The sequence below is a fragment of the Tetranychus urticae genome, chromosome 1 (genome assembly GCF_039701765.1).
Source record: "Tetranychus urticae isolate SD_2017Ah chromosome 1, NJAU_TeUrti_SD_1.0, whole genome shotgun sequence".
Lineage (NCBI taxonomy): Eukaryota > Metazoa > Arthropoda > Arachnida > Trombidiformes > Tetranychidae > Tetranychus > Tetranychus urticae.
This window is the reverse complement of record NC_142958.1, coordinates 2,235,398-2,259,048: the sequence shown is the minus strand read 5'-3', so window position 1 is coordinate 2,259,048 and position 23,651 is coordinate 2,235,398. Positions and strand designations below refer to the sequence as shown.

General features: G+C 31.1%; 3 protein-coding genes and 3 long non-coding RNA genes across 9 annotated transcripts; 2 read left to right on the top strand and 4 right to left on the bottom strand.

The window, feature by feature from the left end:
• Positions 1-499: 499 nt before the first annotated feature.
• On the bottom strand, positions 500-3,877 carry LOC107363691 (multidrug resistance-associated protein 1). The gene is made up of 9 exons (XM_015930958.3): positions 3,598-3,877; positions 3,339-3,515; positions 3,116-3,238; positions 2,669-2,806; positions 2,469-2,606; positions 1,837-2,388; positions 1,290-1,748; positions 1,062-1,208; positions 500-994 (listed from the first exon to the last, which is right to left on the bottom strand). Exons 1-9 carry the CDS (start codon positions 3,631-3,633, stop codon positions 500-502), a joined length of 2,265 nt encoding a protein of 754 aa, XP_015786444.2. The 5' UTR covers positions 3,634-3,877.
• Positions 3,878-7,270: 3,393 nt separating this feature from the next.
• On the top strand, positions 7,271-9,326 carry LOC107359815 (uncharacterized). Its single transcript, XR_001568163.3, has 4 exons — positions 7,271-7,433; positions 7,500-7,788; positions 8,022-8,302; positions 8,457-9,326. It is a non-coding gene; the product is annotated as an uncharacterized LOC107359815 (long non-coding RNA).
• A 1,254-nt stretch (positions 9,327-10,580) lies between these two features.
• On the bottom strand, positions 10,581-13,093 carry LOC107369910 (uncharacterized). Of its 2 annotated transcripts, XR_001570472.3 has the most exons (3): positions 12,937-13,093; positions 11,694-12,172; positions 10,581-10,968 (listed from the first exon to the last, which is right to left on the bottom strand). It is a non-coding gene; the product is annotated as an uncharacterized LOC107369910 (long non-coding RNA). The 2 variants fall into 2 exon arrangements; XR_001570471.3 differs by lacking the exon at positions 10,581-10,968 and having other exon boundaries at positions 11,361-12,172.
• A 188-nt stretch (positions 13,094-13,281) lies between these two features.
• On the top strand, positions 13,282-16,706 carry LOC107369920 (uncharacterized). Of its 3 annotated transcripts, none has more exons than XR_016199324.1 (6): positions 13,282-13,621; positions 14,024-14,195; positions 14,294-14,488; positions 14,622-14,824; positions 15,024-15,759; positions 16,192-16,706. It is a non-coding gene; the product is annotated as an uncharacterized LOC107369920 (long non-coding RNA). The 3 variants fall into 3 exon arrangements; XR_016199326.1 differs by having other exon boundaries at positions 13,368-13,621; positions 15,024-15,813; XR_016199327.1 differs by having other exon boundaries at positions 13,368-13,621; positions 14,622-14,901.
• A 2,528-nt stretch (positions 16,707-19,234) lies between these two features.
• On the bottom strand, positions 19,235-22,344 carry Hrd3 (HMG-coA reductase degradation 3). Its single transcript, XM_089268427.1, has 3 exons — positions 21,292-22,344; positions 20,650-21,126; positions 19,235-20,548 (listed from the first exon to the last, which is right to left on the bottom strand). The coding sequence occupies exons 1-3, from the start codon at positions 21,916-21,918 to the stop codon at positions 19,499-19,501; spliced, it is 2,154 nt and encodes a 717-aa protein (XP_089124553.1). The 5' UTR covers positions 21,919-22,344; the 3' UTR covers positions 19,235-19,498.
• Positions 22,225-23,505, bottom strand: LOC107367424 (HMG-coA reductase degradation 3). Its single transcript, XM_015935130.3, has 3 exons — positions 23,323-23,505; positions 23,124-23,205; positions 22,225-23,047 (listed from the first exon to the last, which is right to left on the bottom strand). Exons 1-3 carry the CDS (start codon positions 23,376-23,378, stop codon positions 22,490-22,492), a joined length of 696 nt encoding a protein of 231 aa, XP_015790616.2. The 5' UTR covers positions 23,379-23,505; the 3' UTR covers positions 22,225-22,489.
• Positions 23,506-23,651: the final 146 nt, after the last annotated feature.

The window sequence follows — 23,651 nt, the reverse complement described above, 5'->3', positions numbered from 1 at the left end:
ATTGTTGGTGAAATAAGATGAATCTTTGAAATATTCAATATTCTTGAATAAACATGAAAGTTAAATTATGTTGGTTTGTAACTCGACACTGGATGAAGTTACAGACATGAAAAATATATTAATTAAAAGTATTTTAGATGTTCTTTCTAATGACATATTAATTGCGTTTGTCGGTTGTTTAATTCTGTTAATTTAGTGGGGTCGCCAGGATGACTTTCACCATTATATTCCCTATGTAAATACATAGAGTTTTGACGCCGGGCAAGTTAATGTTTTAAGAGATTGAGTCGAGTTACAGTAATCAATTATATATCATTGAATAGATCTCAAAGAGACGAAGCTAATGATATATAAATCAATGTTGAAGATTATTTGGTTGATGAATAGATGATGCTCAAGTTTGAGTCCAAAAAGTGAGAAAATTGAAAAATTTAAGGTTAAATGAAATTAATGATAAATATGCTTCTAAGAGTAAATCTGTTGTAGTCAGTTGGTCTGATTACAACCAACACTTTTGTCCACCAGAAACATTGATTCCTTTTTCACCAATTTCAGTCTGATCACCACCAGTTAATATTTTTAGATCAGTAGTTAATGCACAAGCATCAATTACACTATCATATTTTGTTTTTGAATAAGGCTCACCAAACAATATATTATCCCGAACTGTTGCATTTTGAATCCAAGCCGATTGAGGTACATAGGCAACTCGACCATAAACATTGACAGAACCTTCTTGCTTGTATAGATCACCTAAAATAGCTGCCAGGAGCGATGATTTTCCACTTCCAATGGTTCCTACAACAGCAACCAATTTGTTTCGTTTAACATGCATGTCAACATTTTTAAGCACCGGTTGCTCATCATAAGACCAACAGAAGGTTCCATTTTTAATTGATATAGGAACCTCATAATTAGGGTCATGGGTAACAGTATTTAAATCCAATTCATCACTTTGAAGATATTTGTTGATTCGACGAATTGAAATTATAAACTGTCCAAAAAAAGAAAAGATAAATTCACAATTAAAAATGAAAAGATTGAACTATAAATAAGCTTACATTGGCTCCAAAGGTTACAACCATTGGTAAGAAAGCAAGAGGCCCTCTCAAGATGTTGATCAAAGAAATGGTAACGAAAGCTTTGTTTGCATCCAAAACATTTGACGAATCCATCAAAACATAAGTCATAAAGCTGACCAAAGTGACCTGTTGTAGACAATAAATTGTTAATTATATTTTAAATTAAACCAGAAGCATTTCAAGTCCAATTATCCAATTAATAATTACCAAAAAGGGAGCGCAAGCAAAGGCAAAAGCAACTCCAGTTGACCACATAGCTTGATATCTTAGATATTTAATTTCCTGAGCTCGAATAGCTGCAACTTTATCACCAAAAGCACCTTCCCAAGCGTACAATTTTAAGACTTTCATTCCATTCAAGATTTCGGACATCATTCTGGATCGTTTATCTTTCTGATTCATTACTTTCTTCTGTAATGATTGAAGACGAGATGTTATAAAGCCATTGAATGGGATTAAAGCAATCATGACTGATAAACCAGCAATCGATGCGACTCCTAATTGTTTCCATAAAAGGATCACAGTTACAACCAATTGTACCGGTGATGACCAAACAAAGTTAACAATGTTGATATATTCAACAATACGTTGAATATCAACAGCCATTAAGTTGATAATTTCACCGGTAGTAAAAGCATGTCGTCCTGAGCTAGACAAACGTAAACTCTGGTTGAAGGAAAGGAGTTGAGGTTAAAAATACATTTAATGTGTTTATAATATTATTATTGTTTTAAATATTAAGCTTTATTGTTACCTTTTGATAGACACAAGCAATTAATGCTGATCTCATTCTCATTGATGTTGTTTGAATCCAAAACTCATATTGAGAGTCAAACATGGATTGAATTAGAGTTGAAACAAATATTCCCAAAGCCAGGATTGCTCCTTGCCAAATGGGTGCATCAGAGGCGATGAATGTCAGCAAACTGTCCATCAACTGTGGACTTGCAAAGACAAGAACTGAAGATACTAATTTAAACATGCCACAAGCTAACATCCAAGGCCAAAATCCTTTCAGTAAAATGGTCAAAAGCGAAACTTTCATTGTTTTTCGCTTTTTAACGTCACTTCTTTTAGTCGCTCCATTCATAACTGCTTCTAATTTACTTGGAGCACCTAAATATTTGGTTCCAGCTGTCAAAAGGTGGGCAAATTTATCCTGAATCAGTTGAGTTCGATCTTCTTCAGGTAAATCCCACATATCGGCCTGAGTCAATGTTTTCCTAAAACCTAGAAGAGCCATTGAATCATACCAGACGAACAACAATCGACCCAAAAATGACGACGTTACATATGGACATTCATACTAAATTGATGAAAAAATTAACCCTCAAATTATCATTTGCGAAACAATTTAAAGCCAAGATTAACTGAATGAAAATTTACCTCATTAATGTCTTTGAATTTGCTTGGCTTTTGTTTAACATCAGCAAAACAATTGAAAATCAACAATATCCAAACTGAACATAATTGAAGTGTCTTGATGACCATATCTTTCTTATTGAATGTCCATAATCTCAGATCCTGTATGAATTAAGATTCAATGTAAAATATCTTTTTGTTTATCAAATATATTGTGAACCTACTGGGTTGTTTTTGGCATCTATCAAGGTCCAATAATTGAAAGCTGTTGTTATACCCATAAGAAGCCAGTAAAGGAAGAGTAAACCTGAAGTATGAACCCCTTTGCGTCGGAATAAAAACAGCAAAGATGTAGCGACTATCTGTTGGAGCAAGGATAAAGAGACAATTGAATATTTAAAACCATTAGCTATTCAAATAAGTACAGGATTTCATTTGGAAATTAGTTGTAATTCAGAAATCGATTCAGAATTTTTAATAATGCCAATATTATCAATGAAAGTGCTTTTACCATTTTACATCTTGGCTTCAAGTAAGTTTCATTTCCTTTCACTTTTATTGCTATTTATCTGATTGACATTTTACTTTCTAAATCACGATGTTTACAAGTTAATCTGTTCAAATGCAATTCAGTCTGAAATGTGGATAAAAATAGGCCAAACAATACTTACAAATGAAATGAGTCTGACGATGGGCGCAACATATTGATATTGATATACGACAGTGCTTCTTGCCTCAAGAATAACGTTTACTAATTCATAAATTGTCACCAGGCAAAGAATCAAATTGAAAGCCTGAAATAATAAAAACAATTGAATCAATAAATCAATCAATATTAGATATTTGTGGACAACATTTGAAGTCATTGCAAGTAAAAAAAGCTAAATTACTAACCAATTTGACATAAAGCCTAAAAGTAAGAGGTAAACATGGTTTGGGCTCTTTAAGAGTAAAATAAATTGAAAACGGAGTCAGGATCCATAAAAATAACGAGCTAGCCCAAAGAGCGGCAGTTTCAGTTAAACAGGGCGAAAATACTGGCTGAGGTGAGTTCCATGATGTCTCTGTGTCCTAATTGAACCAAAAAAGGGTAAAATAAAAGCACAATTTGTAAATTAAACCAGAAAAGGAAATATAAAAATATAAAAGTTACCCAAAATGGATGACCACAAAAGGAATCCAAAACCATGTTGAGATCCAATCTAGGCAAAAGGCTTTGTTAATCCCGTAAATTAGACTAAAAACTATTGTTCAATCAAATTGGACTAACACCTCACAATTAACAGTTAAATTAGCACTGAATGTAAATTTGACTAAACAGTTGAATATATTAATATCTTGAACGAGCTAAAAATGGTAAGTCAATTGTCAATCTCTTAATAACTGAAGCTACAATTGTGCCTTCTGTTTACAATATTTCATAGTAAAAATGATAGTGAAATGAAAGGTGAAATATTCAATTTCTAATCGGTTTCTCAGCTCTTTTCCCTGTTAGATAACCATATTAATTGCATTGAACTGAAGCTTGCCATTGTATTTTTGCAGAATTTCATTCTCAGAAGGGGCTTGTAAGAGCAATAAATGTTATCTTAATTAGCATTAAACTACAATTAAACGGTTAGATTGAACTCTTGAAATGGTTAAAACAGATTTTCTCCTTTTTTTATTTTCCTCATTAATTAAACTGAAAACAATTTAATATTGAAAACACAGTTACTTATCTTGCCTAATGAACCCAATAAGAGCCATAAACGCGTTAAACATTGGTACACATTTGAAACCCTAATTTGCCAAGCCATTAATACCGTCAGCAAACAACATTGTACTTACTTTGCCTCAATTAACACTGATTTTGTGTTTTACCTGATTTGCCTAAATTTCCCTTTCTTTTCCAATTCTTACCTGATATTGACTTTCATCAAATGTTTTATGTGAAAGCACTGTAACATGATCTTGGCTAATGGCGGACAAAAAGGACAAAAGTCTCATCGTTATAAGATGAAGAAGCCAGGAAAAGCTAGAAACTGGAATCTTTTTTTTGCTCTTCTTTTTGTTTGATCTGTTTGTTGTTCGGTAAATACAGCAACAGGTATTTTGAGAAAGCAAAATTGAGCGGAAAGAAGGAAAAGAAAGCCAAAAAGCAGGTCAAGGTTCAATTGAAAGTCCAATGACCATGTTGAATGGTGTTCATTAAAGTGCAAAGAATCACTGGACTAACCTTTAAACTTGTTGTTCCCATGAAAAAGGTAGAAATGGGAAACATTCAACTATCAAGGTTCCATCAGACTTCATTTTCCAATTTATTCCACCTTTTTTCTTCTTCTTTTTTCCATTTCTCTCTAATCTTCATCTTATTACAAGGTGATGTCCGTTGTTATCTCCATGAATTTCACTTTTATATTATCTGATTATCCTTCGTTCAATCCAAGGACGTAAACCAGTTTCAACCATTTTCTTACCAAATTTTCATCTCCATTACATGGAACAAAAAAGTCATTTACTTCTGTGTATCGATTCTCACTCTATCTTGCTGTCTTCATTCAACTAATCAAGGTAATCACATCAATTAACTTGAAATGAATTTAACTATTACAAAAATCCAGTTCATGATAATTTAGCTTCAAACTTGAAAACAGTCTTAGCTTTGTCTTTGAATCTCGCTTCATCTTTGACTTTTTCAATGGAAAAATTGGTTTACCCAAAAGTCGCATTTTTAGGTAAATTGAAGGGCTAATTAAGATTAATTATTTCAAAGTTAACCTGGAATTGGTGAAAATATGAACAAATAAGTCAACAAAAGGTAAAGATTGAGAAGAAAAAAAACTTCCGGATCAATCTGGGAATCATTTTTTCACCTTCTTGGTTGAACAAAAGTATGATGTATCAATGGTTTGAATTGTTGATTTTTTGATGGAAACATCTTTTTCTTATAACAAATATAACATTTATTGTTGTTGAGTTTGTCAAGGTAAATACAAGATAAAGATGTTAACCTGTTCTTCCCTGTCTTCATAATAATCATCTTGATCCTCAAAAATCACGCTGATTTTTCGTGTTCAACAAACAATGTAAACTGTTATGTAAAAAGATGATGAAAAGAGTCAATTTTTTGCCATAATTATCAGACTCTTGAACAATGATATATGAACTTTCAAGGAATCACCATTGAACCTGGAAAAACAAGAAAACAATAAGATTGACTCAATTTCATGATTGTTGGACTAATATTGAAATATCTTTCCTGATCACCAAATCCATTGACAAGTGAAGACACTTTTAATTAACCCAACAATTGGTAAAGATGTTTACCTATTGAAAACTGGTTCCTTTGTTCAATTATCATCAATCTTGTTGGTTAAACAACAAGCTAATTCACCAATGCCTTTACAAATAATTCATTTCAACGGTTCAAAGGTGGAAGAGACATTCTGATCAATTGTTCAACTGTCAGTAATCAAGGTTAATCATTTAGCTGTTACCTTCAATCAACTTTTAACCTGCAACCCAACAATTGGTTTATTATTGGTATTATTGCTGTTAACCAGTTTAATCATTTGTAAATATTAAGTGAAAAGGTAAACATTATTGAGATTTCATTTGCATCAACATTTTTCTGGTTAAACCATTACTTTATTCATAAACATACATTACCTCAACTGTAATTATCATTACCGTAATTAATTAGCTTACCATTTTAACCTTCACTCCATTGATTGAAATCAATGTTGGACCAATTAAAAGTTATTAGTTTCTCACAAATCAATTTATGATCTCCTTGAACTTGGTTATTTGGAACCAGAAAAATGATTCAAATTCATGTTGCATTATTTTCACTTGGAATTGGTTCAACCGTTTCCATCATTAATACAAAATCAGGTTGATGGTCAATAACTGTTAACCTTAACTTGATGTCTATTTAGCTTTAAACTGTGTAACGGTCATTTGGTATTACCTATTAATCAAATGTTAATTTTGGGTCTCTTTGGGTTTTATTTTACATTTAGCTTCTTCTTACTAACCGTGAATTCAAATTGATTAGTAGTTAATACTCAGTTGGTATACACCTTGAAATACAAATTGACTGATATTTCACTGATTCTTCCTTAATCTTAATCCTTCATCATTTTAGGTTTACTTACTGTCACTAAACTATGGTTTTGGGTTTATCTAGTTGACCCTTTAAATTGCTACACTTTTTGGGTTGTAATAAAATATCAATGTTACAGGATTTATGGCAATCCAAATGAACCGTAAATTAAAGACTCATCAAGAAATTAACTGAAATTATAATCTTGATACTTTTTATGGTTTAACATGGTTTGCCAGTTTATTAATGTTATTATGTTGTTCAAATGTCTTAAACCAGTGAATTGAAATGTACATTTTGATATCACTAACACTGGTGATTATTTTTGTATTCACCTCCAACCTGGCTTGAACTTTGGACGATTGGCTTCTCATGTAAATCCAATTTAAGACTTATTCTTGGAAAAATAATCAACTGAATAATGAAATAATAATAATGATGGACTTTTTTTTATAATTAGTGAATGGTAAAGAAAAAGCTATTAGCAAATAGCCTTTAAGTTCATGTTTAAAAATACTGTTGAGTTGGTGTTAAAGATGATATTGAAGATCATGATGTTAACTTCAAGTTATTTGAACACAAATATGAACAACCGATTGATTAACAGTAATTAATTGATAAAAATAACAGTCAATTCAGACAAAGTTAATTGCGAAAGTGAATTCAGATTAAGAAGAAAAAGAAAGCTAAGGTCAAGGGTCTTAAGCCAAGTTTACTCGACTGGTTACTCGTCGGTTAATTAACAGTTACTTTACATATGTTACCCAACGGTTATTCAAGCAAACCTCGTCTGATCAAATCCTTTTGTCTTCATCAATTATGTGTTTACATTGTCATCTAAATTGCTTTCGATTGTTTTAATGTTACTGTTAATTTTTGGAAGTGACAATCAAGTAAATCAGGTAAATAAACAATTGATTAAATAACTATTGAATGTTAACAGTTTTTTTCTCTATTTTTTCTTTCAGTTTCTTTCGTCTGCTAGTTTTGGCTTGTGATACAAAGTCATGTTACAAATACAAAGAGATAGGAAAATTGATGAATCGCTCAATCCTATTTTAATTGTATTATCAATTTTGTTTACCTCAAATCACCAATTCTGTCATGGTGATTCCGTCAATTAATTGGACCTTTTATGTACCTTTTCCCTTTGTGAGAAGGTCATAACCTTAACCAGCCCACCATGTTGATGCCAATTTAACCAGTTTGAATCCTCTTTGTGATATAAGTGCAAAAATAACACCAACACTTGATCAGGTAAAGAGTTTAGATGAAGCTCAATTGTGGATCCAATGATGATGAAGATTGAAATGGGTCATCATGATGTTCATTATCATCTTGATCAGTTATTTTGTCAATTCACTGTTAGTTCCGGGAAACTCAATCATGTAAATCATTATCAATTGATCAACTCTTCTTCTTTTCTTCAACACTGTTATTGAATTGTCTCTTCAACCATGGAAAATTTTCTCTTAATTTCCTGACTCTAGTAATTAAAAAATGGAATGAAAAATCAATAATCATCATCATTCGGTATCACAAAAGCAACATCGCATGCATGAAGACAGTTCAATTTGGTTATATCGGATGGAATGGAGTTGTTCAAGGATATTAATTCAATTCGACTCGTCACTTTCCTGGTTGTGTTTCGTCGTATTATGATATAATTGAGATTCAGTTACTTGTTTTATTAATCATTATTAATTTTATCATTATCACCATCATCACTTCCGTTAGTCAGTATCCAAATGCATTAATACTGAATCAAGAAGTAAGTATTAAAAGCTACAAAATGAGATTATTTTTTGTCTTTTTTATGTATATATATTGCTAATACATTCACTGATTTATCAAGTTAAGCCAAAACACTAATCTGTTTGATTATCTAATAAAAATCATTTTATTTATATTGTCTTCTTTTTTAGCTTATCATCACAATCAAGATGGGAAAAGCAAAATTCAAAGGAAAAAAAATGGTTAACCATTTGGAATTGGAAAATGTCTTAATCTTTTTTGACGCTTTTTTTCTCATGAAAATGATGAGATTGAGATGACATGTTAATAGAGGTTCATTTTTTTCATTTATCCTTTCCTCCTCCTCCTCCATCATCAACATGATTATCTCCATCAGGATGTAAAATTTCATGACGATCATGATTCTAATGTTGGTCAAATAATGAGAGGGGCTCATTTTGATGAAAATACATCTTCTATTTAATCCTGAATTCTTGATCAACTTTACCTCTGAACCAAGAGCAAGCACAAGAAATCCAACTTGAAGATAACCTCAAAAAAAATGTTACAATTTAAGCTCGCTGACAACTTCACAAATTATATTCATCATTAACAATTTTGTTTCAAAGAGGTAATACAAAACTGCTGTTTACAAACAATTTATTACCAAAAAATGGCTCATGCTAATGAATCGGAAAGCAAGCAAAGGACTGAAAAGGAATTCGTTTTTTTTCTGCCAAAATAAATACTTTTAAAGGACTGAAGATCAAGATGGATGATAATAAGAGTGGCGATTAATTCCAATCAAGTTGAAAGATGGTTCATTTCATTCATTTACAACTATATTGGGAATGTAATCTCTATCTGGAGGGAACAAATGATAATAGTAATATAATAATAACAATTATTGAAATGTATTAATGCAATATTTGAATACGCTTTTCATCTTCTGGATCCTCTTCAGATTGCCAAACGATTCAATGGATTGCTGATATTTATTATTCAATCAAACCTTTTGATCAAATTAAACTTACCCATTTCAAATGTGTGCTTTTCCGATATTTGAGCTTTTTTACCTTTTTATTTGAATGTTAGATGGCCAATAAAAAACCTTAAGGGTTATATTCATGAAAATTTTTTAATTTCACTCTTTTTTCACTTGCAATTTTTCACCCTCAAGCTTTCAATTTGTTAGTACATCTTTCAAAAACGTTGAGTTCATTGAGTTTTTCATCAACCTTATCAAAAAGATGATTATTATTAGGTAAATACTGAAAGTGTGAAAACAAAATCAATTAATTTGTTATCAAACATGCTTTAAAATTAAATGGAAAAAAGCAATTTATAAATAACAATCAACAAAAATAGACTACTCTTAAAATGGCAACAAAACTCAGCTGTTAACATCAACCTCTCTGGTCATTTCAAGCTTGGTCTAAAACAAGTCAATAAATGAACATTTTATATGTTAATCTAATTTTAGTTTAAACTCATCATTATTCAATTTTGTGAAACATTAATTTCAAACTCATCATACCATCATACAATCACATCTCATCAACCTCATCATTTCCTAATTGAGATGGCAAACAATTTAGTGATTGTTGCTGGTGCAACATTAAATTTGTGTGTATACAAAAAGCAAAGACTAATCATCTCTATATTAGACCTTTACGTTAGCTAATTTTACCCTTTTCAATGTTTATCAGAACGATTAGTTTTAAAATCACTCTTTACCTGGGAAATTGTTATGCCAGGTTGTGTGTTGATTGTAAAGTGTTAATCATTATGTTTATCTAATGTGTGAAATTATGTCTACATTTTCCTTTAGAGACAATATCATAATTAATGTTTAATGTGACTCTTGACTACAGTCTGGGTAAAGGTAAGGTTAAACTGTAATCAACAGTTTGTTGAGCTGTTAATTTTTCATGTTGCGTCTTTTCATTTGAATGGGTTAAATGCACAATTAATGAGCCATTTGTTTAACACTTGAAGAGTTAGAGGTTTTAAAATAATCAACTAATCCACTGACCAATATGCGATACAAAAGGCAATCAAACTGAATCCAGATATCCAAATGTCTTACAATCCAAATATAAATCTATTCAAAAAGCCATTGAAAATAGCAACCAGGAATAAACTGATTAATATCTTAGGCCTTAAGAAACACACTGATTACACCCGATGTTTCTGATGAAGTCCACTTTGTGTTTAATATTTCGCCTAATTATTTCCTTAGATTGATTTGAATACGACAAATTGTTAATAGCTGTAGTCACGACAAAGTTGATCATTTGATGGTTGATGATGAATAATTGGCCTCATAATTTAACTTTATTTGAGTTTCAATTGAAAGTCCAACTATCAACTATCATTATTATATAATTATTTATGCAAACATTTGCAAAAGTGAAAAGCCATTTTAAAATTTATATAAATATATTAGATTGAAAGATTAATGGACGACAAAAGAGTTAAATTGACCTGAAAATTGTTGAAAATTAAAAGGTAAATGATTGATTTTAAGCAGTTCATTAAATGTTTATGCTGGTGTTGATGAAATTGCTTCGGGTTTAGATATTTTCTGGCCAATAATCAGTTTCCTTCTTGTATCCATTGATCATATTGATTGGAATTATGGTTTGAGTCGAGAGACGTTCAGATCAATTTGCATCCATTTCAACGAGCGATTTCCAATTACTAAGAAAGACAAATACAAATTATCATTAGTAGGTTAATAAGTAAATATGATTGATACAATTACGGCAGTTGATTTACTAATTATATATGAAAATATTGCAACAAGATGAAGAAGCAAACATTTTCGTGTTGAGGCAATATTTTCATTGTTACACTCAAATTAGATTCGTGATGGTTCAACATTTCATTACAACTTGTTGGCTTGATATTTTCATTATTTCACTTTGATTAAGATTGCTGGTTAATCCATATTTAATTTAATCTTGTTAATCTACTTCATTTTCATTTCAATCTCTTAATTCATATTCATCTTTACCATCTTCATATTGTAATATTAGCAATGAAATGGGCAAACACACTCATACACACACAGTTTAATAAAGTAACGCTAATTAACTCTAATTAATGTTTATAATTAAATAGTAATTTTCATAAACTCACGGTTAACATGATGCAAATACATTTATAAGTATGAATTTGGTGAATTGTATACACACAATAATTTGCAGTAAATTGTAAAATAGTAAATGAGAAATTATAATTCAAACTAATCTCAACCGGATAACTTGGTATAAATGGCTGCTGAAATGCAAACCAAGCCGTGTCAAGTTGAATTTTACATGGTTGTTGACTTTTTTGATTAACTATTTAGCATCATTTTAAATGATAATCAGCAATATTTCATATCCCAAAATGTTTTAATATATTAATTAAATTAATTTAACCTTTCTGGTAAACTTTCGTCTCGAATGGCAGTCAAAAGGTGGTTAAAATCAGGCAAATATACATCCATGAAACAAGTAGACATTTGCTTCGACTAATTGGCCTAATATTTCATATAATGGACGGTCGTAATGATGATGATTATCACTCGTTATTGGACAATTAGGACATGATAGTTGTTGCTTTTGGTGTTGACAAATCTTGGTACTAAAAGTAGACTTTGCTGGCTTGGTTAACTTATTGGCAGGTTGAGTTTTAACAGCAGCTTGATCAGTGTTGTTAATGTCCGGGTGACTGGCTAATTAAATTTTTTGAATATTTCCCTTCTCTTTTTCTTGAATTCATATTTGAACTTGACGATGATGAATTTTGGTGATAATCTCTAAGCCATTTCCAAAGATAAATAGTGTATTTAGATTGAGGTGAATGAATTCCTGTGAATTTGTGTTGACCTCTGCTTTTCTTTGTTTTACATCTTCAACTGTTGGGAAGAGAAGGATTTAAAAGATAGAATCAGTTAGAATGTCTTGATTAATTTGATTAGGATAATTATTTGAGAAAAGCTTAACCATTAGATGGGCAAATATGATCAACAGTTGAATCCTGGTAAATACCAGCAAAAAAAGTATCTAAAGGTTTGATAAAATTGAAACAAAAATGGTGCAAAAAACAAAAGCAGGATCAGAGTTTTGGGGTTAACAAGTATTTTTTGTATTCTCATAATGAAATGTTCATTTATCCATTATCACAACATGAAACAATGAGAATTGAAAAACACCAACAGTGAAATTAATTGAATGTAACAAACACTTTCGCTGTTTCGATTGAAATTGTAAAGAAAAGTTACATACAGTCGACTACCTAAAATTGTCCCTTTTTTGTGCAACGAAAAAAATGAGCGCGATTTTCAATGGTGATAAAATTTTAATTAAATCAAGTTTAATTCATGATTTTGTGGGTTAATTTTAACGAATTTTGTTTATTTATCACTAGCAACACATGATCAATGATTTTCAATTATTTACGATGTGATTTTATCAAAAAATGATTAAATTAAATTTTGATTCTTAAGCTATTTTTAATCTATCAAAGATGGGGCTCTAGTCGATGGACAATTTTAGGTAGGGACAATTTCAGGTAGTCGACTGTATTAATAAGATTTTTTATTCAACCTGTTGATTATCATCACATTTACATTTTCTGGTCTCATTTTTTTCGCTCCAACTTGCTTGCTGTTGTACCTACCTTACGTACTTTCCCTTGTTGTTGCTTTATTCATTTGTAATTAAATCATGATTAATGTTGTGAAAGATAGTGAGTGTGAGTGTGAGTCTGTATGAATTAAATTCTGACAAAATAAGGAGGAAACTGAATCATGAAAGAAACATTATACACAAACTTAAAGGAGACTTAACACTTTATTAAACAAATTCAGACTTTAACATAGAGAAGAGGGAGCGATTCATAATTGAGAATGTCAAAAACAATGATAATCGTTGTATCATGTCAATTATCATGATGAAGACAATAATGATGAATAGAAGATGAGGATTTAAATGATAAATGAATAGGAAGAGTGAAAATAAGTGAAAATAATGAATGAATCTAATTAAAACAATCAAAGAAAGATTAACGGTTTACTCCTGGTGGTCTTGATGCGTAACCAGAAAACAGCCGGGAAAACGTGTAAACATTAAATATGGATTAAAATTGACTTCTAGCTTGATCCTTCTCTTCAGTTTAATTGTGACAAATCTGTCCATTGTTTAGTTATTAATTAATTTAACACCAATTATGGATGCTGCCAGGATTAAGATGAAGCTGATTATAGTGCTAAAATAAGAGTGAAAACGTTAATTATGCTTGGTTTTATCCATCAACCTGTTAACTGGATCCTGTCACTAACCCATTCAGCGGCAACAACAGTCCGGTTAGTATTACAATTTACTTTAATTAATTTGTTGTTTTCTCTATTAATATTACTTTATTATTTTGTTCTAATTCATCTTCTTCTTCCATTATTCTTCACTACGTCCCATAAAGATAAAAACAGTAAATTTTTTAGCCATAATTCAGCAAAATCAAAAAATTGGACAAAAAGATCTTATTGTGCCGTCTTGTAAATATAAAGATAGAATTGAATTTTTTGAAATACTTCATTAATTATTTCATGAAAAGAATAATTAACGGATATTTTTGCCCTTTATTAAATTGATGAACAGTTATGGCTGCTATTGAGATCTCAAAATGTACTTGTCTTTATCTTTATGGAACGCAGTGTATCATCCAAATCTATTACATGTCTAACGCTTTCTTTTACACTCATTTACAGCATTATTAATTTCTTGGTTTTCTCCCTAACAATTGGAAACAAAATTAAATCAATCTGGTTATAATACAACATTTAAACAGCTCTTCATCATAATCATCTTCATCTTAATTGGTTGTTAGTTAAATATTAAAAGGCCTTCCGGTTGGTTAAATGATGATGATCCTTATCAATGGTAAACCTCAAATCTGTTTGCAATTTCCACTTTTGCCAACTACTTAATATTATTATATTTCTAATATTAATATTTCATTTTTATTATTGTTATTACAGAATAGGAACTTTTCATGTTTACCATAACTTGGAGGAAGAAAGTTGAACTGGAAAGAGAAGGAAAACAAAAACAAAACGAGTTCAATAATGAAGATGATAATCATAATTTTATTTAAAATAATGGAAAAGAAACAAAATGTTGCTTATAAAGATGGATAACAACTTGTTGATAAAATAAATAAAGATGGAGATGAGGTAAGAAAAGTGAATGGATAACTGTTCAAGTGATGAAGAACAAAGAGTTTGATTGTAATGGATCAAGAAGAGTCACTCTTAACCCAGAATACAATTAATGTTTTGATTTTTTCTTATTCCTTTTTTATCTTAGCTTCCTCATGAGAATATCAATTTTGATGAAAAGGTGATATTGGAAGCTGCTGAGTGAAATTGAACTTAATTTTAATAACATTTTGCAAAACTTCATTATTTAGTCCAAAATCAATATCAAACATTTGCCCTCGCGATCTACTTTAAGTTCACCTGAATTTTTGATTAGCTGATTGTTAAATTTGTTATGCTGGCTATAAAATAGTAAGTAATTATTCGATCTGTTAACTTGCAATCATAATCGAATATCGAAAAGTGAATCCAATATTTAGCTGAACAAGGTGTGAATCTCATCATCAGTATAATTTTACTTTTAAAAGCTTTCCTTTTTTCCCCTCTTTCTTTATAACTTTCAACCCTTTCTCTGATATTTTATTAACTTTTCTTTTTCCTTTTTTTTCAGATTTTCTCACAATTTTCATTTTGCTGCTTCATCATGTGCTTGGGAAATCGTTATTTTCACTTAATTTCTTTTATCTCACCTGAACGTGCTGACGGAAAAAGCAAACAAAATGAAACTTTAAATTATCAAGATTATATTTCATGATACTGAGCAAACAAAGGCAGAAACAAAATGAAGTTAAAAATCATTTTATAAGGACAATTAAGGCTTTAAAAATGGTTAGAGACACCAACAATGAATCAATGCATATCAACCTGATTTAGTGTTTCAAGTTTAACAATGATTTACTTCAATCAAACTTGTTGATTCAATTCTCCTTTATCGCCATATAAGTGACCATCATAAAAGTTGAACTCTGTCAGAGGTTCGATTGTATGCTAAAACTGTACACTCACACACAATCATCATTTATAAATGACCAGCAAAAAGAAATGAAGGAATCAAATCGTTAACCAACATTTTCCATCACAATTGCCGCCTTAACTCTTAATCTTGATGGATATCCATTATTGGTGTTTCTTAATCAGTTAAATCCACACATAAATTTCAACCTTTAATTTGATTTAACTTTGGATAGCTTATTGTTTCTGTCTGAAATACTTGTTTACCTTTCTTCCAAAAACTTGGTTAAAACAGAAGAGTCAAAATGTATTTACAATTTTACTCTCTCTCTCATTGACAATACCAATCGTTTGGTGATTGATGATGAATTGTTAATCAACATTGTAACATTATGGTAATTTGATTGGCTAAGCTAAATAAGGTTCAATATAGCCGTCTGTTTATTTAGGTTGACTTTTTATTTTCACCCAATTTTGCATTTCTCCTCTTTTTTATTACCATTTAGGACTTGCTTTTGTTTCTGTTTTTAAACGTCAAACTTTAGACTAAAATTTAAAAGTGTGTTTATAGTCAATTGATTTTCTTGATTGTATTGCAATCATCAAATCATCTAACCTCAAAAATACTTTAAATTTGGTTTACTTTGACTGACTTTCAAGTTGATTGTTTACTTTAAAACAAACTGAGTTGACCATGAAACCGATTAATATTTAGTGAATTTGCTTTACTAACAATCAACAGAATTTTCACTTTGATCAAAACCCGTTTCTAATTTGGAACTATGAACTTTCATTTAATCAAAACAATTTTTCTTTCAAATATTTAGCCTTGCGATGCCATCAGTGCTGGAACGTCTTACAATGGATATGAACCCAGATGTTAATCGATAAAATATCTGTTCATGACTGACTGAATTATGGATGGCCTGGAATCGATGAAAAAGGTTAACCTGGAAGTCTAAGGTGTTGGTCGAGGAAACAAGAACAATTTATGAATGGAAAACAAAACGACTCCACCGATTACATTGATTTCCCATAACAGTTCATTGAATTGCTGACTTGAGAGAATCACGAATCATGTTCACCATTAAAACGCAAACAGTTGGTTGGATTGGTTGGATTCCAGTCAGGAAACTCAATCAATTGCTGAATCGTTTTGTGGACTGAAACCTAATGATGAGTCTCGTTCTGTTGAACAATTATCCTCTGAACTTGAATCAAGCCCAAACTAAATGAAAGGAAAATGGTTTTTCAAATGAAAGTTGATATGAAAATTGGTTCACTCAATTGACTGTAATCATGATAATTTGTATAGAAATATTAATTAGTATTTTTAACCTAATTTTTTCATTTCAATGGTCATTCTGAACATTTCTTTATTCCTTTACAGGTTACGTCAGAATTGATGATTAAATACATTTTGAAAGTGATGATGTTGATAAAACAAAAAAAGGTTCAACATGAAAAGCTGATAATCATGTTATGTATTACAATTTGGTTTTGTAAAATTTGAACAAAATTTTGGCTCATAAAATGATTCTTAGCTAAAGTAAAATGATTGCAACTCCAATGAGCTGAAAAATGAGGATAAGGTGTGATCAGTTGATTGTACAGTTAAATTCAAATTGAGGTGAAATGTTGAGTTAATTGTTACTTGGACATTACCTTTAAGGTCAAAATGAGCAAATCAATTGTGCATAAATTTCAACAGTGATACAACATTTGCTGACAAATCACTCAGTTAATTGGATAGTAAATGAAGTGAAAGCTTTCAGCTGATTGATGATCAAAATAATGATTCAATAAAAAGCCATCATAATACAGCCATTTTTTAATTGTTATAATACATTGTAAAATAATCAATCAAAGTAAGAAATGATTTGATTTCACCTTTCCCCAACAATTTACAGTGTTTCTGAATAATACTTCAAGGCTTTCCAATAATATACTAATTGATGGATAATCCAACCTTGATCAGGCTTTAATGGCCAACAATCTTCATCAAACAACAAAATATCAATAACAATGAATTGAAGTGAATCAAGAGTCCATTGAATGGTTACTTGAAAATGATTAGTTAAGTATCATATTGAAAGATTATCATTTAAAATGAAAACGATAATCAAATAGAGATGATTATAACAATTATGAGAAAAGGTTAAGAGAAAGTTAAATTATGATTATATTTATGATGTCGATGATGATGATGATGATGATGATGGGCTGTGGTCCATTATCCTACTCTTTGGTCAACAATGCAACAGCTATTAATACTGATATCAAATATAAAGGGATCGGCTTTTACTCCCATTTTGCTGACTCAATAATTTGGTTAACTTTGTTAACTGTAATAATCGACCTTACAGTTTGGATATTATCACATTAAATTGTATACTTTCAATCAAAACTAGATCAGCTATACATTGGTATATATGCTTGAAGCAAATTGAGACTATCAACTTACGAAGATAGATTCATGATTAGTAATTAGTCTTTTTTTGTTCATCACCAAATGAAAAATGAATTTGTTATTACAAATTTGTTGCTGAAGAGTCCAAAGAAATTTGAGCTTTTTTGTTTTCAAATGAGATTGGATTGGATTAACTTGAAATGGGTGAGACTGAAATCATTTTGAATATTTGATGTTATAATAATGGTGATAATAAGTTGTATAATAACCATAAATTAGGAAATAATAATCATTATAAGGTTTGTAAGCTGATGTAAAGATGAAATTGTAACAAAATACTGGAATCCAAATTTTTGGTTTTAGGTCTTTTTTAGGAACACTTTTCCTTTTTCTTGTTTCTCATCGATTATTCAAAATTCACTATTTCCTGATGATTTGACTAATGAAATTCATTTAAAACCTCGAAGCAAGTCAAAATTGTGGCTAATTAAAATAAATTTATTCAAAAATGATTTGAGGATTGATTTTAGATTGAAACAGTTGAAATACGGCGACGGGTTGGACTGTTTGGTTGATTAATTTGGTAACTGTCTGAATAAATTCGAGTAGAAAAATGAATCCAAAACAAAAATACTCAGTTTAAGCCAGATTTCATGTAAAAAACACTTTTATTTTTATAGCTGACAAAAGTGAAAACTTGAATTTAAACATCTCATTACGTGTTAATTGACATTTCTTTTAATGTCGTACAGAATGTTGTTCAATTCATTGCACAAACTGAGACAATTTTTTCGCAAACTATTAGCATCTTGGAGCTCTTGTTTAAACTTGTTGATATCTGGAAACTTCATTTGGCTCTTATCGACAAGATTCAAGAGTTCACGGGCCTTTTTAGCTACAGTCACCAAGTCTGATTGACTTTTAACTCGGATTTTGACACTGTCATCACCAATATCCATATCATCATTTAAAATCAGGTTAACCAAGTCGATTTCACAGTTACACTTTGATAAAAGTTCAGTTAATTCACGAATTTCCTTGGTTGGTGCTTTGTTTACAAGCAAAGCCTTTTCTTTGTTTAGCGTATCCATCAAATGTAAAGCTCTTAACTCATCTTTCAAAGAGTCATGTTCTTTCAATGTTTTGATATAATCGTTGAGCTCTGTCATTTTCACAGCAATTAATTGAACAATAAATTCACTAAAGATAGTTGAAACGAAGATTCATGGAGAGAGGTTTACAGAGATAAAAAATTAAACAGTTTATGAACTCAAAGCAAACATATGAAACTAACCGCGAAAATCATTTTAGGAATGTAAGGCTCCATCTCTTAGCTCGTTTAGCGACTAATTCGGTTTTGCCTTTTTCAATGAATCATGTTTTGTCAATTTTATTTATTCGTCTAATTAATTTGATAATTGGATGGAACTGAAATGATTTATGTTCGTTAGATCATGATATATATCTATGAAAATATAGAAATTTAATAGTTACGATGTACTTTTTCGTTACAAAATTTTTTTGCAATTTAAACAAAAGTAATACATATAATCTTAACAACTCTGATTAATATCAAGTTGTTCAAAATATTTGCTTCAGAGTTCGTATCTTTTGTTTCACCAATTTTAACATTTTCACAGAATCATTCGTTAAAGATGATTAAACAGTTAAAAAGTGGGTAAAAATCAAGACTATTGGTGTTATTTAGATATTGAAATAAGTCTTCATGGTTGAGGCATCCGACGTATATAAACAACAAGACCTAAGAGTAAAGCTAATGCAGTCATTAAATATAAATCCCAATCTGGACCTAATATTTTAGTGGCATTAACATGGGAAGCTAATCGAGCCCAGTTGTACTGTTTAAAGGACTCAAGACCATAAACAATGGCCAATTTGAGGCGCGCGAAAGCAACAGGTACATGAGCATCTGCAGATGAATCAGCAGCCATATCATAATATCTTTTAGCCAAATGGAAATCTTTTTTCAATCCTAATCCTTGTTCATGCATGTAACCTAAATTAAATAAAGCCTGTGCATTTGATTGTAAATCTGAAGCCATTCTGTACTGCGCTGCGGCCGTTTTATAATCAATATCCGTTCCATAACCGTAATAATAGTAATCTCCAAGTTTAACACGGGCAATTGAATAACCCTGAGCAGCAGATCTTGACCAATACATTAGGGCCCGAGCAAGAGACTCATTTTTGGCAAAAAACTCAATCTCTCCTCGGTCAAGAATGAAAGCGGCATTACTTTGGGCTTGTTCGTAACCAAGTTCTGCCATGAAACTGTATTTGATGAAAGCTTCGGCGGTTCGACCTTCTTTGTAATCAGTGTGAGCACTCATCAATGTTGTTCCCCAATTACCTCTTTCAGCGACATTTTTAAACAGTTCGACAGCTGTTGAACATGAACGCAAGATTCCAGTTCCAGATGCATGTATTTGGGCTAAATTGTAAAATCCAAGCACATGTCCTGATTGAGATGCCATGGTAAAATATTTGATTGCTGTTTTATAATCTTTAGGTACTCCAAGTCCATTAAAGTACATAATACCCAATTGCAACTGGCCATCAACCCAGCCTTGGCTGGCTGCTTGTGAAAAATATTTGAAGGCTTTTTGGTAATCCTTTTCAACTCCTTTACCATATAAATACATAACTCCAAGACCACTTTGGCCCACAGAGTTACCTTTATCAGCAGCCATTTTGAAATATTTCAATGCAGTTTCATTACTTTGTTGAACAACTGAACTTCCTTCCAAATACATCTGAAATATATCAATAAAAAGGGGAGTTATAAAATAAATACTCTTTAAGAATGTATCAACACAAATTAAAAAGAAATAGTTTTCATCAAATCTGATATTACCTTTCCTAGAAAAGCCATAGCATTTGCATTGCCAGCTTCAGCAGCTTGTAAGAAATAATTTAAGGCCCTGGCATGATCTTGTTCAACACCTCTTCCACCTTGATAGTGCAACTGACCTAGACCAACTTGAGCATGGACATCACCTTTGTCGGCCAAAAATTGGTAGTATTGTAAAAGATCGTCGTCTAAAATTCCAGTATACGATCCTGGATTTTCCAATTCATCAAGAAGACGAACTCTTTGAATTGCTGTTCCTCCGGAGAATGAAACCTCCTCTTCAACCTTTTTGGCAACTTTTTTATAGTAATTGAGTGCAGATTCGCAACTCGGAATCACAGATATACCAGCCCAATGTCGATATCCGATGGCCATTTGAGCAACTGGATTACCTCCAGTGGCAGCAAAAGTGTAATACAAGAGTGCTTTTGCTTGACTAGCATTTACTCCAAGTCCACTTGCATATAGAAAACCTAAAAACTGAAAAAATAAGATAAATAATTAAAATCGGATCATATGAACATAAATGATTAGAAAATAAATTGATAAAAGGTTGACAGATTAGAGAAATAATATGAGATATCTAAATACACAGAGTCTTCTAGAATCATGCAATGTTTGCATTGTTCAATCTGAATATCTTACCATTTGAGCCTTGGTATTGCCTTGTTCAGAAAGAATAGTAAGAAAATTTATGGCGAGTGGTAAATTAATGGGGAGATTATCACCAAAAATTAACGCTTGTGAGACCATTTCCATAGCTTTAGTGTTATTCAATTTTGCCGAATCGAGCAGAAGGTTATAAGCTCTCGGTTTATCTGATTTTGAACTATTTAGTAATTTCATTGCTGTTTCATAAAAAATATTTGCTCTTTTTTCTTCTTCAGTTTCTTCAGCTGGTGGGCTTTCTATCTCATCGAGAACATTATTTTCACCAGAAACATCAGAAGTTTCATCAGCCAATGAAGGTGCAAGAGACAGTGAGGGTACTGAGGTTGAAGATAAAGGTGGGTCATCATTCAATGACATAGTTAACGAATCAGTATCTTTAAGGTTAGATTTTGTAGATTCATCTTTGACTTCTTTAAATTTCACTTGATTACTTCCATCATGGCCACGGATATGCCGGTTACTGGAGTCTGTTTCAATATCATCAGAGTCATCTTCATCGTCATCATTTGAATCCTTATTCTGATGCAATGTGTTGACATGATCCAGCCAAGAAAGGGATAAAATGGCAATCAAAAACCAAACAATTAAACCTTTTCTCATTTTAGCCACCAAATGATGAACAGTAAATTCAAAGAAACCAGAACAGGAAGATTTTTTCAAATCTTTAAATCATTGGAATGAAAACCTTGTTGTTACAGGGTTGGGAAGGTATAAAATGAGTTGGTTTTCTTAAATTATAATGAAATAGTCACAGTAATCATATTAAAAGCAAAATAAAAAATTAACAGACATGTGATACAGCTTGATAAGGATATTATTTGATGATGTTACACAGTTGCTGTTGTTTATGTTGAGGTTTAGTCAAAGAAGCCAAAGCAGCTGAGATGACAAATACAGATGAACATCTTTATATAGAAACAAAATTTAATTCACAAATAATGTATTGAACAATAATCCATAAATACAAACAAAAAATATCAAAACAAGAAAAATTGAACAGTAAATTGAAAAAAATAGTGATTATTTTGCTAGGAATAGCCCAGGCTAGGGACACGTTATTTGAAAATAGAATATTTAAAGCAGAGGTTCTGCCACCTATGAAGCACTTTCTTGAAAACTCTCAGCAAAAGCTTTGCAAGATTAACTCAGAATTTTGTTGAAAAGTCAAAATTCAAAAATCGTAATTAGTTAAATCAAGATCGGGATATTCCATAGTATCGGTAAGTAACCGATCCCTGGGGTAGTATGATTTTTTTTCAATATAATCATTATCCCTAAAACAACTGCAAGATCGGCAGTGGCTATAAATTTGTTTAACATGATTTTCAGGGGGTCGATTGTAAATGGGATAAAGCGGCGGTGGGGAGATTACGGGCTGGGATGCATAAATAGGCTGCGAATCCACTTGATCATCCATGGTATATGAGTCCCATGATTGAGATATGAACCTGTCTGGTTCAGGTGAAAAATCGTAATAAGATTCTGGTGACAACAGGGAAGAAGGTAAGGCAGGATATTTTGATTCAACCTCATCAGGATCTTCAATAGGATCTAAATCGACTGCTATTTGTTCAACTTCTCGGAAAGATTCATCGATGACAAGCTTTCCTTGAGATGAAGTTGCTGTTGATTGTGAGCTAAAGCCTTCCACTTCAATAATGGCTGAAACTCTGTTGTACTCATCAATTAAAAACTCGACATAATCGCAGGCACGTCGCAATATAGCACACTAAAAAAATAAACACAATAATAAAATGAGAGTGTTTAATATTTGTTGAAAAGGAAAGATGGAAATTTAAAAATACCTGAGTCTCTCGGGCTTTTCGTTCCCCAGGAATGACTTCATTCAGCTTTGAAATTAGTTTTTGAAGTTTGTGATGTCTTAATCTGAAATTTAAACACAACAAATAAATTTAAATCCAAAAATAAAAAAACACCAATACAAAAACAATGATCCTCATCGACTTATTCATTCAAAGGAAAAATGTAAAAAATTCAACTTACCTTTCAACTTCTCTGTGTTTGAGTTTTTTAATGACTTCATTGTCTTTAGATCTCATTTTTTATGAATTTACTATGAATGACAATTAAAATTATAACAAAAAAATGGTAAACAATGAAATAAAAATCATCAAACACCAAACAATGTACAAAAGTACAAGAAAAATAGTGTACAAACAAAAGAAAACTTACAACTGAACTGAAATGAGAAATGGTTTTTAAATTTTATAAAATTTAAACGACATCAAATGCTTGCCCCCTTTTCAACCAATCACATTGAGCCTCTTCAACTGATTGGTTAAAATTTGTGAGTTAAATTTTTCAGACGAACA

What these genes read in the sequence shown, in the direction of transcription:
- LOC107367424 (XM_015935130.3), bottom strand. Translation starts at nt 23,378, where the DNA reads ATGAGATCTAAAGACAATGAAGTCATTAAAAAACTCAAACACAGAGAA. An exon ending in AAACACAGAGAAGTTGAAAG is followed by an intron (nt 23,206 to 23,322) that starts GTAAGTTGAATT and finishes TTTAAATTTCAG; the next exon opens with ATTAAGACATCACAAACTTC. An exon ending in GAAAAGCCCGAGAGACTCAG is followed by an intron (nt 23,048 to 23,123) that starts GTATTTTTAAAT and finishes TTATTTTTTTAG; the next exon opens with TGTGCTATATTGCGACGTGC.
- LOC107363691 (XM_015930958.3), bottom strand. Translation starts at nt 3,633, where the DNA reads ATGGTTTTGGATTCCTTTTGTGGTCATCCATTTTGG. An exon ending in TCGTCAGACTCATTTCATTT is followed by an intron (nt 2,807 to 3,115) that starts GTAAGTATTGTT and finishes TTGCTCCAACAG; the next exon opens with ATAGTCGCTACATCTTTGCT. An exon ending in AATTCAAAGACATTAATGAG is followed by an intron (nt 2,389 to 2,468) that starts GTAAATTTTCAT and finishes TCATCAATTTAG; the next exon opens with TATGAATGTCCATATGTAAC.
- Hrd3 (XM_089268427.1), bottom strand. Translation starts at nt 21,918, where the DNA reads ATGAGAAAAGGTTTAATTGTTTGGTTTTTGATTGCCATTTTATCCCTT. An exon ending in GCAATACCAAGGCTCAAATG is followed by an intron (nt 21,127 to 21,291) that starts GTAAGATATTCA and finishes TTATTTTTTCAG; the next exon opens with TTTTTAGGTTTTCTATATGC. An exon ending in CTATGGCTTTTCTAGGAAAG is followed by an intron (nt 20,549 to 20,649) that starts GTAATATCAGAT and finishes GATATATTTCAG; the next exon opens with ATGTATTTGGAAGGAAGTTC.